At 33.2% G+C, this 16,649-nt stretch overlaps 2 protein-coding genes across 2 annotated transcripts; one reads left to right on the top strand and one right to left on the bottom strand.

Moving 5' to 3' along the window:
- Positions 1 to 4,732: 4,732 nt before the first annotated feature.
- LOC104878761 (putative disease resistance protein RGA4) lies at positions 4,733 to 7,372 on the bottom strand. Its single transcript, XM_059735881.1, has 2 exons — positions 5,633 to 7,372; positions 4,733 to 5,503 (listed from the first exon to the last, which is right to left on the bottom strand). Exons 1-2 carry the CDS (start codon positions 7,370 to 7,372, stop codon positions 4,733 to 4,735), a joined length of 2,511 nt encoding a protein of 836 aa, XP_059591864.1.
- A 5,420-nt stretch (positions 7,373 to 12,792) lies between these two features.
- On the top strand, positions 12,793 to 16,622 carry LOC100243450 (phenylcoumaran benzylic ether reductase Pyrc5). The gene is made up of 5 exons (XM_002283885.4): positions 12,793 to 13,169; positions 13,550 to 13,684; positions 14,404 to 14,641; positions 15,383 to 15,586; positions 16,269 to 16,622. The coding sequence occupies exons 1-5, from the start codon at positions 12,993 to 12,995 to the stop codon at positions 16,433 to 16,435; spliced, it is 921 nt and encodes a 306-aa protein (XP_002283921.3). The 5' UTR covers positions 12,793 to 12,992; the 3' UTR covers positions 16,436 to 16,622.
- The last annotated feature ends 27 nt before the right edge of the window (positions 16,623 to 16,649 follow it).

The raw sequence follows: 16,649 nt of genomic DNA, 5'->3' as shown, positions 1-16,649 counted from the left end.
CCGTAGAAAGTTTAATATTAATGAAAGTGTTGTTAAAGATAAATTTTTGAGGTTTGGAGTTTCAAGGATTTAGTCACCAACAAAAGTCATACGCCAAGGCTTTAATCAAGCGTAACTTAAGGAAAGTCAGAGACCCATTGAGTAGGTTGTAGGACAATTCTTGGAAGAAAACATGGAATAGTGCTTACTAGTGAACTTTCCCCTTAAGTTCTAACCCAACTGGGGCAGGTCCTAATGAATATAGAGAGAGGACCAGCACTACCGCTTACCGTGGTATAATCAATCTACCATGAGTTCTTTAGAGGTAGTTCATTCAAGTAAAAAATGACTCATTTTGTCCTAAAGAAAAAGTACTTCTATAGAAGTACCTCATCTCAATGTTATTGTTACATTGAGACATCTAATAAATTATACACGACCAAATATAATATTACATGTTAACTTACATGATATAATTCTGCACCAATTCGAAAACATTAAAATGAGGTCAAACATATACTATGGTACTTTTATGGAACAATCAACATAGATTTATTTTATTTGAAATGATCAAAATTTAAGTTGCTTAATATGTGAATGTTAGTTATATTTCATGTCCTTGCAAAGTTTTATTATCTTAAATAGAGTATGTATTTTCTTGTGATTAAATATAACAACGTATAGAGATCAATTAAGTAAATGATAGTAATCACTTCTTTAAATCATTTCGAGATACTCACATCAATTCATAAAATAAGTTATAAATGGACACAGTTAAGATCAATGATCTAACATATTGGTGATGCAAAAATAAGGTACCCTTGGAAGGGGATATCTAGTCATAGTAAGTCCTCAAAAAGGGAAGATGTTAGTCTGGCAGGAGGTATCCTCCAGACTCATTACCTCCAGATCAAACCAAGCTAGCCCATGACCTGGCCACTAGTGGTGTCACCCTAACAAACCGTGTTGCCACTTTGCCACTTAGCAAAAAGCCTACAAATAGCCTACAAAAGCCTACAAAAAAGTCAATCACCTCCATTCATCGCCAACCGTTGTCTTCCTCAATGTCTTTTACTCTTCAATGGAGAAGCCTGAAATTTACAGAGCCCTCCATAAACAATAAAAATGGGAGTTGACTCTCATTCTTATTGTCTCTGGTTGATGAGAATTGAGAAAAGAGGTGATTCAGGAATTTCTCTCCAAACTCTATTTGGCAAATAATTTCCAGCGTGTGTTATTTTGTTTCTCCAAGGGCTGTTTGGATGGCTTGTTTTGAACATAGAGTATGTGATCTAAAACAGTTATTAAACAAGTTCTTAATCTTTTCAATTAATTTTGGCTTCTATTTCACCCATCATTTCAATAGGATTATACTGCAATTTGTGGTGGCACTTTAATCATCTTAATTCATTTTAGCCTTCAAACTCTATTTCATCAACGATTTTAACAGGGTTTTGTAGAATTTGTAATTGCGAAGAACTTCAAATCACTCTGTTCCCTAACCCTAGATCATATAGGGTGTATGATATCTACCTAGGCATCTCTAAATCTAATGCAACAGAATATATAACATCAAAAAACCATTATAATAATTAGATATAGAGAATGTAATAATCATACATTTTGATTTGAATGTTTTTGAATCATTTCTAATATGATGAAGATGTCAAAGACCATTGTAGAAGTTGTCTACCCTGTACTCTTCCATTCACTCTCTTTCAAGGGTATAAGCATGAGAAAATGGTGAACTTTTCTCTTTAAAAGACAAGTAGGGTTTTTCTCTCTGAAGGCTCTTTGGAAGATGATAGAAAGAAGACTAAAACCTTATCCCTTAAGGGGTATTTATAGGGTTCTTTGTTAGACTTAAGTGACTTGATCCTAAATTGGATTTGGGTCACCTAAACCAATCCACTTGAGTCTTAATTGATTATTTAGTTATATTAGGTTCTAATTAATTAATTAACTATATCCAAAAAAAAAATCATAAGGTTTAATGCATCTTTGCATTTTTACCAAAAACATCCTTATGTATAAATTTACTTTATATTTTTTAAATTCATTTTAAAAAATTTTAAATTTTGAGATAGTAAATTTTCTTTAATATTTCAATTTGTTAAATTATTAGAGTTCTTATATCTTATATAAAGAAACTACTATTTTCTAATTTTATAAATAAAAAACAAAAAGCATTTTATAAAACTAAAAAGTGTATCCAAACAAACACTAAGAACCTGTTTGGTTGTATATTTTAAAACAATTTTTTGTTTTTAAAAAACAGAAAACTATTTTTAAAATTTTCTAACATTGTTTTATCGTTATTATCTGAAAACAATTTTTAAAAACAAAGTGAAATAGATAAAAAAAAAAAATTAGAGAACAAATAAGAGTTATTTTCACCAATTTTTAAAAACAGAAGGAAAACATGGATCCGTTTGATCAAACGGACCTTAAGTTACTTGTTTTTAAAAATTGTTTTTAAGTTAAAGAATAAAAAACAGTTTTAAAAAATAAGTTTCATAAAACATGATCAAACGGACCTTAAGTTACTTGAGAATGCCTCACATTTATTAGGCAAAGCCCCTTCTAGGAGAAAATTTTGTTTGCATTGAAATTTCAAGACCATCCCACTTCATCCATTAGGTTAACAATAGATATGTCCTTAAAACAAATCAGAAGTAACATCATGCATGCATGCATGCAAGTTCCCATAATTCGCAAACCATTTATGTTGTAGGAAATAAATCCAAACAATAAAGTTGAAGTTTACACATTCTTACATATATAAGCAAACCAATAAAAGGGGAAAAGAAAAAAAGAAAAAGAATTTACAAATCACCAATTTGAAATTGATTCATAGACAACTGCACAATACATAGGTGTTGGGAATTTTCTCCTCTTTATTTGAACTTGCTTCTCTGAAACGAAAAACAATAGTGTTAATCTCCTTCACATCCCATAACCAATAAAATTAAGATGGAAAAGAGATAAGAAAGCAAATAAAATAAGTCAAGACAGAAATAAAGATCAAAGCTTGCAAGTAAAAATGACAAATAATAATAATAAATGATGCCTTTGGATATAATTTTGAGACAAGAATCAAGATGGTCTTTATTCATAAGTTTTGAAATTTTCTTTGCAGTATTTTGAGCAAATAATCTAATAGGTTAGGCTATTAAAATATTAATTAGTTAACATTTAGATCATGTTTTTCATTTGTTTCATTTCTCATTCATTAATGAATTTAAAATATTATTTTTTGGAATAAGAAAATGAATAAAAACTTCATCATTATGAAAATTAAATCTTATTCCTGTTGGAATTTTGGTTTCTCTCTTGTATGTGGTAATATGATTCACCTTCGTACCCATCTTATTTTTTATTCTCATTCCCATAAATAGAACTCGCCATTAGGATCCAAGATATACAAAGATCAGCTTCACTTGGAAACACTTTTAGTTGTCTAATTAAGAACCATAATAGATAAAGAAACTAAGAGGAAAAAAGCAGTAGGTATTTTACATTATATATATCCTATTTGATAATATATAACTTTAGTAAAATTGAATTTTAATTATCTTACATCCAAATTCAATTTAACCAAGTATTAAAAATATAAAAACCATTATCATAATTTTTAGTGAGTTTTTGTTAATATTTTAGATATTAATTAAATATATAGAATTTTAAATTTTAAAATAAAATTATAAATATTTTAAAAATCATACATATGGAATAATTTCTTTTTTATCATTAAATACATCTAAATTATATTTTTCTACGAAATATATTTTCAAGTGTTATATATTATTAATTTACTGTCAAATATTACAAATTATATTATACATATATTATTTAAGAATAACAACTTAAATAGATGTATTATTTCTTGTTTTATAATCTTTTTTAATTCTTTTCAAAATTTCTTCCACTGATATTTTGTATCAAAATAGTCATCAATATTTTCCAATATATCCATAAAATCGAGTTATCGATATATCTGTCGAAGCCGATATTTTTTGTCCTTAACTTCTAATAAAGTTTAACGGAGATATTGTAAGAATGACTAACAATTAAATAGGAATGTTATAAACTTGTAGAAATTTGTGGATGTTACCATCCTTGTATTAAACCTTTCAACTATTCATATAACCTTCATAACTATAAAAAAATATATTAATTATAGTCATTATAATTATAACCCTATAAGTAGAATTAGGCCCATGCCCAACAAAAGTGTACCCTAAAATGGAATTTGATAATATATAACATTATATAGTATATATAGAGTCTAAAGATCACATATGACCACCTAAAATCTCTTCTACCTGGCTGTTGGAGCTTTTTCAAGGTATTTGATCATGTAACAAAACACTTTTAGAATAGAAAAGGTTTCAAGTTTAGATGAGGTATTTTTGTAGAAATGGTTTTCATTTTTTTTTTTTTTTTTAAGATTTCTCTTATTTTATTTTTAAATTTTGCAAGGTGTATATATTATAGGATAAACACTTTAGTAACAATGTAAACCAAAATGGACCTATGGATATAAGATAATGGAAAGATACAGAAAAAGAATATTTATGGAATAGATTAACGTGTGCGATTATGAATGCAATGGAAATGAAAACTAAGATAAATTCTAATTACCTGTAACAAGAGCAACATGAGGTGAAGTGTGATGACCATTCAGTACCATCTACATTTGACTTGTGGGATATGAGATATTTTGTGCCAATATCCTTTCGATAGCGTCGTTCTAGAATAGGAGTCGTTCTAGAATAGGAGAACATGTGATGTCCAATTTCTGCAATGGTGTCCTCTGGAGCACGTGGTCCGGCAGTCCCTCCAGCTTTGGGCAGTATTCCGTAATCAAGTATTTGAGACATGGCATTATTGACCTCTCTTCTTTTTCTTTTATTTCCCATTGCTTCAATTCATCCAAACGAGAAATAATCAGTTGCTTCAGCTTTGGGAATACTGTTGATGCTGATCCCAAAAACTCACTACCTATGTATTTCACACCATACATCTTCCATATCACCAGCTTCTCAAGGACAGGCAGTTGCCCCAAAGGAGGCAAACACAGACATCTTAAGCAAGAGTCGAGGTCGAGTATTTTCAGTTGAGCTAATGATGAACCCATCATCCAATTGGGCCACTCTCTATCACCATAATCGAATATACGTAGAGATTTCAAGTTTGGATGGGGTTGTAGAGCTTCAGCCACACCCTTGGTCCCCTCCTTTCTACCAAATTCCAAATCCAAACGTTGGAGGTGTATCTTATTCTTCAATTCTGCTTTTTCTGCCTCCCCATCATCTAACCCTTTAATGGAAAGACATCCTCTTAGGTTCAAGTTTCTCAGGTCTCCTATTTGGCATTCATCATTGCCATCACTACTCACAATGAAAACATCCAGTGTCTGAAGAGAGCTTAATCTTCCAATTCCTTTTGGTAAGCCCTCTAGAACACCATAATTTTCAAGATGCCTCAAATTAATTAGTTTACCCATTGCTTGTGGTAGTTTCTGAATACAGGAACATGCTTGAATATTTAAGGTTTGCAAATTATATAAATCACAAATTGTTTTAGGAAACTTCTTCAATCGCCTACAATTTGATAGATTAAGGAATCTTAAATGAATCAATTTTCCTACCTCCTTAGGAAGTTCCTCAATCAACCGATTGCTGCTCAAATCCAATGCCCTGAGACATGTCAAATGCCTTAACAAATTAGGTAAGGCTTCAAGAACACTTGAATTGAATGCTTCCTTAGCCAAGAGGGTGAGTAGATTCTTCATGTTATAAGTGGAGGCGAAATTAGGGGTACTCTCTCGGACAACTAAGGTGGTATGACGAATCTTTTTGGAGGATAAGTTTATGCTCTCCATTTGTTGGTTGTCAACCTCCACAATAAAGCATTCATTCTGAGTCAAAAATTGAGCAAAATCATGCACTATGTCATGCATCTTACAACCTATTATATTACCATCATCATCTTTTTCAAAATCTTGGAAGAAAGACCGAGCAGCTAAATATTCAAAGTACGTTCTCCCAACCATCTCCATCTCTTTACTCCCATCAGATTTGAGATAGCTTTGTGCCATCCACAACTTGATCAGCTCATCTCTCTCAATAACTGAGTCTTTTGGAAAAACAGCACAAAATGAGAAGCAGCGTTGAATTGCAGGGGGCAGATCATAATAACTCAACAACAAAGCAGGGGAAATATCTCTCTCAAACTCATCTAGCTGCCATACTTCACTATTCAATACGTTCTTCCATTCTTCCTCGCTATTTTTTAAGCGCAAGAGGTTCCCTAAAGTTTTTATAGCGAGGGGCAAGCCCTTGCATTTGTCTGCTATTTTCTCACCAATTTCTTTTAATTCTTCCTCTTTCTCCCAAGTACTCCTTTCAGAGAAAGCTATTTGATGGAATAATGCCCGAGATTGCTCCGAAGACAACTCCCCCAAGAGATGCTTGTACGTAGTTCTCATCATCTTAACAACACTCTCTTTGCGTGTGGTCGCCAGAATTCTACTCCCTGCTGCTCCGCAGTGGAGGGTGTTCTTCAGTTGTTCCCACAATTGATTGTCTTCAGTCCACACATCATCTAGCACAAGAAGGAACTTCTTTCCAGAGACACACGTTTGAAACTTTTGTTGTAAAGCTTCCAAATTATGGAGATTAGGAGACGCTTTCTGGATGATTTCAACAATATCCCTAAAAATTCTGGCTGGCTCAAAAGGATCAGAGACACAGACCCATATTCTTTCATCAAAATGGGTCTTCACCTTTCGGTGGTTGTAGGCTAGTCGAGCAAGAGTTGTTTTTCCCATGCCTCCCGTCCCAAATATGGAGACGAAGTAGATGCCAGATTTCTCTTGACACATCTTACCCAACAAATGGACTAATATGATTTTTTCATCCATATCCCGACCGTACACCTCTGAAATATCAATTGCAGAGGTAGTTATAAGTCGCTGTGGTCGCTCCTCACTCCTACTAGAGACAAAATTAAAGTCGATCCGTTCACTTGCAGCTTGCTTGAAACGGATGAAAGGGGCGGGCATACCGAAGCTTACCTTCGTCTTAGACGTGGAAGCATTTTCAACTCCCTCCATCTGGAATTGAAAAATAGCAATGCTCCACTCATCCAGCACGTCCATCATTTCGTAGGCCATGTCTTTGAGCCTCTCCAACCAACCTTGGACAGAGTTTTCCTTCACTTTTCTCCTCTCGGCATCTTCAAGAACATCTCGGACGGAGCGGAGTGTGTTTTTGAGACTTTGAATTTCTGATTCAACACCCGGAACCAGAGAAACTTGTTCATGAATCTGCTGTTCAACAACCGAAGTTAAGCGTTCCAGCACAATAGAAACGATGGCATCAGCCATGGGGAGGGTGAAGAAGGTGGGATTGATGAATGAAGAGGAATGGAGGATGAATAAAGGCGAGTGAGATGAAGAGATAATATCTGCAGCTTTTGTGAGTTTAATCATGGTCTATCCTTTTGCAGCATTATTGAGGCTTTAGGAGCTACTTTATTTGAATTGTTTAGCCTTTTAGAGCTTTGCTTTATACGGTTTGTATTATTTGAGGCTAGTGGGGTTACTTTATTTGAATCATCAAGGCTTGTTTGATAAGCATGATTGAGGCTGGAGGGGTCATTAAATAATCATACATAGCTTTGAATCAAAATCCAGATAAATTAATCCCATCATCTGACTGAATATTCAGCGTATTAATATAGCCTTCATTTAACTACTTATGGCTCCTTACAATGAGACTAATTAGTAATTGGTTCCAAGTCTCCATTCACCATGGTTGATAAATTTAACAAAATAATTCATTGTTCTTATTAAACATGTACAATTCATTTTTCACAAGTAAGGAGCAACTTATTAGTGCAACAGTTAAGCAAAACACAGCCCGTCAAATTAATAGGAAATGCTACCAATTTAAAAAGAGTAATTCACATGTCAAGAGAAAAAAAAAAATATTTGCCACTCTTTTCCCTTCTCTAGGATTTTCCATCATCCTATAATTTGCAAAGCACATTCACATATAAACTATATATATATATGAAATAAGGAAAAGAAGGTAGAAGAACAAAATGATTAGCGATATAAGGAAAATGAGTTTGTTGATACCTAAACTCTTACATCTCACAACTCAGTTCTGGACTTTCATTGTTGAGAAGTTCAGAGCATATTTTGTTGTCCTGCTTTACTTTTTTCTTTGCATATAGGTAGTTAATCAAACTTAGATATTTGTCCATGTTTGGAACTTAAAGTGATTTATAGAACTTTAATTGGAAATATATAGTAATTTATTTCATATTTCTTTTTGTTGCAAGTTTAGCCGCTTCCTTCTTCTTACTTGGGTCTTCCTTTGGGTGCTCATTTAAGGAGATAGCAGTTTGGGATGGGGTAGAGGAAAGGATGAGGAAAAGACTTTCAATTTAAAAAAGACAATTTATTTCCAAAGGGGGTAGGTCGACCTTGATCTGAAACACTCTATCCAATATGTCTATCTATTGTATGTCCCTGTTCTATATACCAAGGAGTGTGAGTTTGCAGTTGGAGCATATCCAAAGGGATTTCCTTTCGGGTGGAGGGGCCTTGGAAAGGAAGCCTCATTTAGTAAATTGGTCTATTGTTTGCTCAGATAAATGAAAGGGTGGTTTGGGTGTGAGGAATTTGGCGTTGTTGAATAAGGCTCTTTTATACAAATGGAGCTAGTGTTTTGCGGTGGAGAGAGAGACTTTGTGAAGGCAAGTTATCTATGGGAAGTATAAGGAAGAAGCAGGTGGTTGGCGATCTTATGATGTAAGAGGTAGCTTTGGGGTTGGTTTGTGGAAAGCTATTAGTAGATATTGGGATTTGATAGGCAACAATATGGTTTATTCTGTGGGGAATGGTAGGAGGGTTAGATTTTGGAATGACAGGTAGTGTGGAGACGATTCTTTGTATAATTCTTTTCCATCCTTATTTTCTATTTCCTTGGCTAAGGAGGCTTGGGTGGAAGATATGTGGAGCCACTTTGGAGGGGAAGTATGGGTTCCTCGATTCTCTAAGCAGCTTAACGATTAGGAGGTGTTCGATATGGAACATTTTCTCTTAAGATTGCAAGGGATGAGGGTTTATAGTGATGCGGAAGATCAAGTAGTTTGGACAAAGTCAAAGGACAGTAGATTTTCTGTCAAATCTCTCTATAAGGCTTTGGAACTCTATGGTGCCTTTGAGGGTGAGTTTTTTTTGCTTGAGAGGCTACATGAAAAAAGCTCTTAACCTTGGATCGAAAAAAGGTTTTGCATTGTGAGCTGGCAAGAAGTTTATGGAACTTATTGTTTTTCCTTTTTTGGGGTATTGTGGGTTCTCCCATATTCAGTTAAAGAGGCGTTATTGGGGTGGTTTGGGTTTTGTGTGGGAAAGAAGAGGAAGAAAGTGTGGTTTTTAGTTCCTTTATGTATTTTTTGGATAGTTTGGAAGAAAAGAAACGATAGGGTCTTTGAAAATGAGGGTCATTTGGTTCAAGGATGTAAATTTTTTTTCCTTTGTAACCTATGGGCGTGAGCCAAGGGTTTTTTAGACTCTAACCCCCCTTCCTGTGTGGATTTTGTAGATTGGTTAGACTCTATTTAAGGGGTTTTTTAACCTCTTTTGTATATCACTTGTGTTCTTTGGGGTGCTTCTTTTATGTGCTTTTTTTCTTTTTATTAATATACTACTATTTATTCATAAAAAAAATAAAAATAAAAATGTGTTGTTGAACACTTGTATCAACTTGTCAAAGTGTATACCACTCTGTCTGTGAACTAATACGACGAAATAGATAAAATCGGTTCTTTGTCCATCGAGTTAAGCGGCTTTTTCTCAAAGTGCTTTATTTTGTCCAGAGATTCTTCCCATCAGAGTTTGGAGATGATGTTGATCGTATCGATGCTGTTGATCCTGCAAAAAAAAACAGCATTTGAGATAAAGGCTAAACTCCGCCGCACTATTGAGGCTGAAGGAATTCCCTACACCTGTGTGTGCAACAACTTATTTGCTGGCTATTTCCTTCCTACCTTGTCACAGTTTGGAGCCACTGCTTCCCCAAGAGATAAAGTTATTATCCTAGGAGATGGGAATCCAAAAGGTAATCAAACTGTCAAAAAATCATAAAGAGATAACTTCCCTGTTGCATTTTCTACTTTTGGACATTCAAGACTTTGGTGTTTCCTAAGCACTCATGCAACACTTGGACAACTTACAAAGGAAGCAACCATTATCATTACAATAGTTGACAGGCTAAGCAACTTGACATGGCCGCTAGAATGCACAAAGGAAGCATTAATCACTCTGCAAGAGCTTCACATGACACACTGTCAATTCACAACTGCAAAACAAAAACAGAGTCATGGAATTTTGTATTTATTTTCAAGGTAAAGTTGGTATGGTCTCCCTTTATTATTTGGCAACTTATGATGGATTGGAAACTAAAGCCCAATTTCCAGTGAATGTGATATTGGCAATCAATCACTCTGTTTTTGTGAAGGGAGACCACACCGACTTTGAGATCGAACCATCATTTGGAGTGGAGGCTTCAGAGGAATACCCTGATGTCAAATGAAATGCGAGAAAGTATGAGAATCATTACAGAAGAAATATGAGTGATTGAGTGCACTTAGAAACCCAACCCTTCAGCCATAAATCTTTCTTTTAACTTCAGAAATTAAAGCCCAAAAAAATAGAGAGAGAATAAAAAAAGAGGACAAAAACTCTTTTGGAAGGTGAGTTACCACTTACGCTGTTTGGTACCTCCCTCCCTTCTTCTGGACACCAACGGCTCAATGTTCTTAATTTTTGAAACAAATTGTTTTAAGGGTTTATATAAAAATAAACAAAATTTACTTTTTTATTAAGATAAAACTATTTTAAAAATTAATAATTTAAGAATCGCTTAAGTCCTAAAAAAAGTTACTTTTTAATATTAAAAAAAAATTAAAAATAATTTAATATATAATACGATTAAATACTATTTAGATTTAAATTAATTTAAGATCTATTTAAATTTAAGACAAAAAAAAAACAAAAGACACAAATGTGACCTAATAGAATGCTAAAATTTAGAAGAAAAAAAAATAGGATAATTGTATTTTGGACTAAGTTGGACCCAAAAATTAAGATTTGGCTCATAAAAATTACATAATTGATGGGGAGGATATAAAATATGAAGAGACTAATATATCTTTTAAAACTATTTTCTACCATAACGTTTGAAAAACTTTTTTATCTTATATATATTTTTTTAATAATTACTCTAAAAATTTATTATTTTCACACAAAGATGAAGTTACTTCTATAATTACACATCTTTCATATTCCTGTACATAAAGAGTGCGCAAGAAAAAGTACTTGATCGTTAGTACTTATGCGTTTTCACGAGTTTTGGGTCAAAATGACCCTTTTAAAAAAAAAATTGTAACATCTAACCACTTTTTAAAACTTTGTTCAAATTGGCCTCTTTGATGCCACATAGACGTCATATCATTAAAAAAAAATATTTTTTTTCGTCATTTTAATTAAAGCAGCAGTTGCCAATTGCGGCTTCATTTTTTACAACTGCGGCAATTGCCAACTGAGACTTTTGTTATTTTTTTAAAAAAATTTAAAATTTAATAAAAAATTATTAAATTATAATTTATAATTGAAATTTAAAAATATACTTAAATATTAAATTATTTATATTTAAATTTAAAAATCTAGTATTACTTCAACAAACATAAATTGATAAATATAAGATATTATAAATGAATATTTTATTTATTAATAATCTTAAAATAATAAATTTATATAACATATAAATAATATATAAAATTGTATAATTTATTAATTTAAGATATTTAATTTGTTGTTTTTTAAGATATTAATTTATTTGTATTATGATAAATTTATCTTTATCGAAATAATAGTATACTTTTAAGTCGTAGTTGATAATTGAAATTTCAATTATAATTTTTTTCACATAAAAAGAAAATTATGATTAAAATCTCAGTTATCAATTGCAGCTTAAAAGTATACTATTATTTCGATAAAGATAAATTTATCATAATACAAATAAATTAATATCTTAAAAAACAACAAATTAAATATCTTAAATTAATAAATTATACAATTTTATATATTATTTATATGTTATATAAATTTATTATTTTAAGATTATTAATAAATAAAATATTCATTTATAATATCTTATATTTATCAATTTATGTTTATTGAAGTAATACTAGATTTTTAAATATAAATATAAATAATTTAATATTTAAGTATATTTTTAAATTTCAATCATAAATTATAATTTAATAATTTTTTATTAAATTTTAAATTTAAAAAAAAAAAAACTAAAGCCTCAGTTGACAACTATAGTTTTAATTCAAAAATAAAGTCGCAGTTACGAACTACGATTTTAATTAAAATAACCAAAAAAATATATTTTTAATGGCATGGTGCCTACGTGTCACCAAAAAGGCTAAATTGAACATAGTTTCAAAAAGCGGTTAGATGTTACAAATTTTTTTTAAAATGTACCATTTTGACCCAAAACTCCGTTTTCACGCCATCTAAGAGAAATGTGACCTAATACAATGTTAAAATTTAGAAAAAATCACGTAGTAACCACAACGGAGATTTCCACTCAAGGATGAGGTTACTTCTGTAATTACACGTCTCGCATATTCCTCTATAAAAGGAGTGCGCAAGAAAGAGTCCTGGCCATTAGTGCTCATTCGTTTTCGCGAGAAATATGACCTAATAGAATGTTAAAATTTAGAAAAAATGACGTAATAACCACAACGGAGATTTTCACCCAATGAGGTTACTTCTGTAATTACGCGTCTTGCATATTCCTGTATATAAGGAGTGCGCATGAAAGAGTCCCTGGCGTTAGTGCTCATTCGTTTTCGCACCATCGACCTCTTAGTCGTCTCTGCAATTCCACAATTCTCGCCGGCGATTAACGTGGAAGTTTAGAATGGCCGACAAGATCCTCATCATCGGCGGCACCGGATACATAGGAAAATTCATTGTCGCCGCCAGCGCCAAGTCCGGTCACCCTACCTTCGCTCTCGTCAGAGACACCACCCTTTCAGATCCTACGAAGTCCCAAATCATCAAGAGTTTCAAGAGCTCCGGCGTCACTTTGGTCCATGTGTGTACAATCCTCTCTCATGCCTCGTCATTCTTTGTTTTTCCAATTTCGGCTCCTTTTGGTTGCCTAGAAAATGAAGGAAATTTCTAGTCGTGGCGTTTTCGGTTTTCGGATCTTTGAGTTACTAAGAAAACGAAAAATCATAAACGTAACTCGGCTAAAAGGGTTGGGATCATCGGAATTACGATGGTCCGCTTGGTTGATGAGAAAATTCAAAGAAAGAAAAGACAGGAGAAGAGGAGTTTGGATCTTATGTTTTAGGTTGTTTTGATTTCAATAATGTGAAAAACTCACCTAGCTTTGAGTTTTACATATTAATTTGTTCTTCTTAGCTTTAGGTTTGTATAACTGTTTGATTCCTTAATTATTGTTTGGTACAGGGAGATCTAAACGATCACCAGAGTTTGGTAAAGGCGATCAAGGAAGTAGATGTGGTGATATCCACCGTTGGTGGCGGGCAGTTGCAGGATCAAGCGAAGATCATAGCTGCAATCAAAGAAGCTGGAAATGTCAAGGTAAAGCTGCTCAAATTGATGATATTTATTTCTATTTTCGCTTTTCTTGGCAAATCTTACGGAATTTTGTAATTACTGTCAATGTCTCTGAAATATTTTTATCCTATAATACAATAAAATCTTCTTCTAGGTTAGGGATGTTGAGCGTTTTTCTGATCTACGAAGTCAACATAAAAAGGAAAAGTTTAAACCTGCCTCTACATACTTAAGAGAGCTCATTATCCCAGTATCACTACATATACAGTGCAAATAACTTCCGATTTGGGAGGGTAGACAAAGTCCGACGGACGGGGATCCGAATACCATTCTCCCTCCCATGTAGATATTATTTGCAGGGGATCGGAACACCATTCTCCCTCCCACACAGTTATTGTTCATTTTGGGTCCAATGGATCTCCCAATTCAAAACAAAACCTACAACATGTATAGTATCAGGAGTTTTTTTCCCAATTTATCATCAGAATACTTGGTTCTTCTTCCTCCTACCGTTTCCTTTTTTTCTTCCTTTTTGTCTCTCTTTTCTTTTTCTTACAGGTATATATCTTGATAGGATCTCTTATTCCTTCCATCATTCAAACTAAAACTGATAGCAAGTGTGTGGATCAAATATATATATATGATGTCTGTATGAGAACTAATATGACTAAATGGACTACTGGGGATTAATTTTCATACATTGAATGACATGGTTTCTTCTCATAATGCTTTACTTTATCCAGAGATTCCTCCCATCAGAGTTTGGAAATGATGTGGACCGTCTCCATGCTGTTGAGCCAGCAAAATCAGTGTTTGCTATCAAAGTTCAAATCCGCCGAGCTATTGAGGCTGAAGGAATTCCCTATACCTATGTGACCTCCAACTTCTTTGCTGGCTATTTCCTTCCTACATTAGTACAACCTGGAGCCACTGCTCCCCCCAAAGATAAAGTTATTATTTTAGGTGATGGAAATCCAAAAGGTGAGCAATATATCTTTTTGGAAATGATGGATGAATTTAACTTTATGTTATATTTTCTCTTTATGACAACAGCATCTTCATTAAACATTCCATGATGGTGGTTCCAAACAGTAATGGTAATGAAAGGGTTTTTCAATGAGTATGTAATCCATATGAAAGCGTTATTTAGTATCTACCATTTATCAACAGCCAGCTGCGAATTATTTTCTTCTGGGAGAAAACTCCATGAAGCTAGCTGCCTGTGTTGTTGAGATGAGAACGGTTTGCGTTCTCTCAAATGGCTATTGAAACTTAGACAACCCATCTCCTTCCTCAGCTGGCCAAACAGTCGGAACAAGAAACAAAACCTTCCAGCAGTTTGGCCAACCCCTTGGGTACAACAGTGCAATTGAGCTATGATCCAGACTAGAATGTGCTAATGGCCTTGAGTGGCTGAACCAAAAGGGACCTTCATATCCAATTACTCATTATTGGCATTCCATTTTTAAATGACTTTGGACATACTCAGCCTCCTTTTGGTCTAACAGCCCTTTTAGGGTTTGCTTTACAGGTGTAATTTCTCCATATATGGAAAAAATGACAACAATTGCTTGTATCTCACATTTAAAAAAAAAAAAAAAAAAAAAAACCTTAATTTTGTGTTTTATAAATGAAAAGTTGAGTTACAGGACAGTTTGGGCGTCCAAAAAAGGTGGAAGATGATTCAGCTGTGTCTTACTGGTTTCATCCTTGTTTCTCCAGCTGTTTTTAACAAGGAGGATGACATTGGCACCTATACTATCAGGGCTGTGGATGATCCGAGAACCTTGAATAAAATCCTCTACATCAAGCCCCCTCAGAACATTTACTCATTCAACGATCTTGTCTCCTTGTGGGAGAAGAAGATTGGAAAAACCCTGGAGAGGATCCATGTTCCAAAGGAGCAAGTTCTGAAGAACATCCAAGGTTAGTGAGTTAGAATTATTTTTCTGGGAAGTACTTAGGAAGCATTTGGAAATCTCTACTTCGGTAGTGTATTTATAATGGGAATGGTATCTACTTATATAACATCCTGGTCACATTAAATTTTTAAATTGAAATTTATTCTTGATTCAGATGTTTTAACTTGGAAAATGCCAAATGGTGTTCCATACCATTAAAGCGTTCCCAAGACCAAGAGCTTCACATGACACACTGACAATTCAAAACTGCAAAACGATAATTTTTTTTTTTTTGGCCTGGATGGAGTTGAGTTCACTTTATTTAATATTTAATATTTAATAAAAATAAATAATTTAATACTTAATATTATTAAGTTGTTTTTAAAGTTAATTTAAATTAACTTCTATTTAGATTTAAGTAAAAACACAAATATCACCTTAATAAAATTTTGGTTCCATACTTTTGTTGGTTCCATGGTCATTCCTGTCTTCATTTTTATTTCCATGTACTAAAGGCATATCTAAAGCGTATGAATAAATCTAAACCGTTGAAAAAATGGTATTCAACTACAAAGAAATAATACCTACCAACAAAGTTAAATTTTTATTTTTATTTTTAATTTTACTATTTGGTAATTTACGATTGATCTGAATGATCTTTCATATTGATGGGTTTTTATTTTTGGTTTATTTTCCTTTTCCTGCAGAAGCCGAATTTCCAGTGAATGTGATTATGGCAATCAGTCACTCTGTTTTTATAGAGGGTGACCAGACCAACTTCGAAATTGAACCATCATTTGGAGTAGAAGCTTCAGAGCTATACCCTGACGTCAAATACACAACTGTGGATGAGTACCTCAATCAGTTTGCCTGAGACATCAAGGCGGAGAGCCGCAACCTTTTTCTCCTTAATAAAGGTAAAAGCTAATTCTACGATCTTAGTGAGGGTCATACTGCTTTGCAGAGACAGCCTCCCTCGAATCTATGATGTTAGATACCTCGATACCTTTGCAGAGACAACCTGCAGGGCTACTCCTATAATAAAACAGACATTAATCTAATAAGATATGGAGCATGTTATGCTTGAG

The sequence above is a fragment of the Vitis vinifera genome, chromosome 3 (genome assembly GCF_030704535.1).
Source record: "Vitis vinifera cultivar Pinot Noir 40024 chromosome 3, ASM3070453v1".
NCBI lineage: Eukaryota > Viridiplantae > Streptophyta > Magnoliopsida > Vitales > Vitaceae > Vitis > Vitis vinifera.
Note: the sequence above shows the minus strand (reverse complement) of the source record. Positions and strands in the feature narration are given on the sequence as shown.

What these genes read in the sequence shown, in the direction of transcription:
- LOC104878761 (XM_059735881.1), bottom strand. Translation starts at nt 7,372, where the DNA reads ATGGCTGATGCCATCGTTTCTATTGTGCTGGAACGCTTAACTTCGGTT. An exon ending in TTGAGGAACTTCCTAAGGAG is followed by an intron (nt 5,504 to 5,632) that starts GTAGGAAAATTG and finishes TCCTGTATTCAG; the next exon opens with AAACTACCACAAGCAATGGG.
- LOC100243450 (XM_002283885.4), top strand. Translation starts at nt 12,993, where the DNA reads ATGGCCGACAAGATCCTCATCATCGGCGGCACCGGATACATAGGAAAA. An exon ending in CCGGCGTCACTTTGGTCCAT is followed by an intron (nt 13,170 to 13,549) that starts GTGTGTACAATC and finishes TGTTTGGTACAG; the next exon opens with GGAGATCTAAACGATCACCA. An exon ending in AAGAAGCTGGAAATGTCAAG is followed by an intron (nt 13,685 to 14,403) that starts GTAAAGCTGCTC and finishes TACTTTATCCAG; the next exon opens with AGATTCCTCCCATCAGAGTT.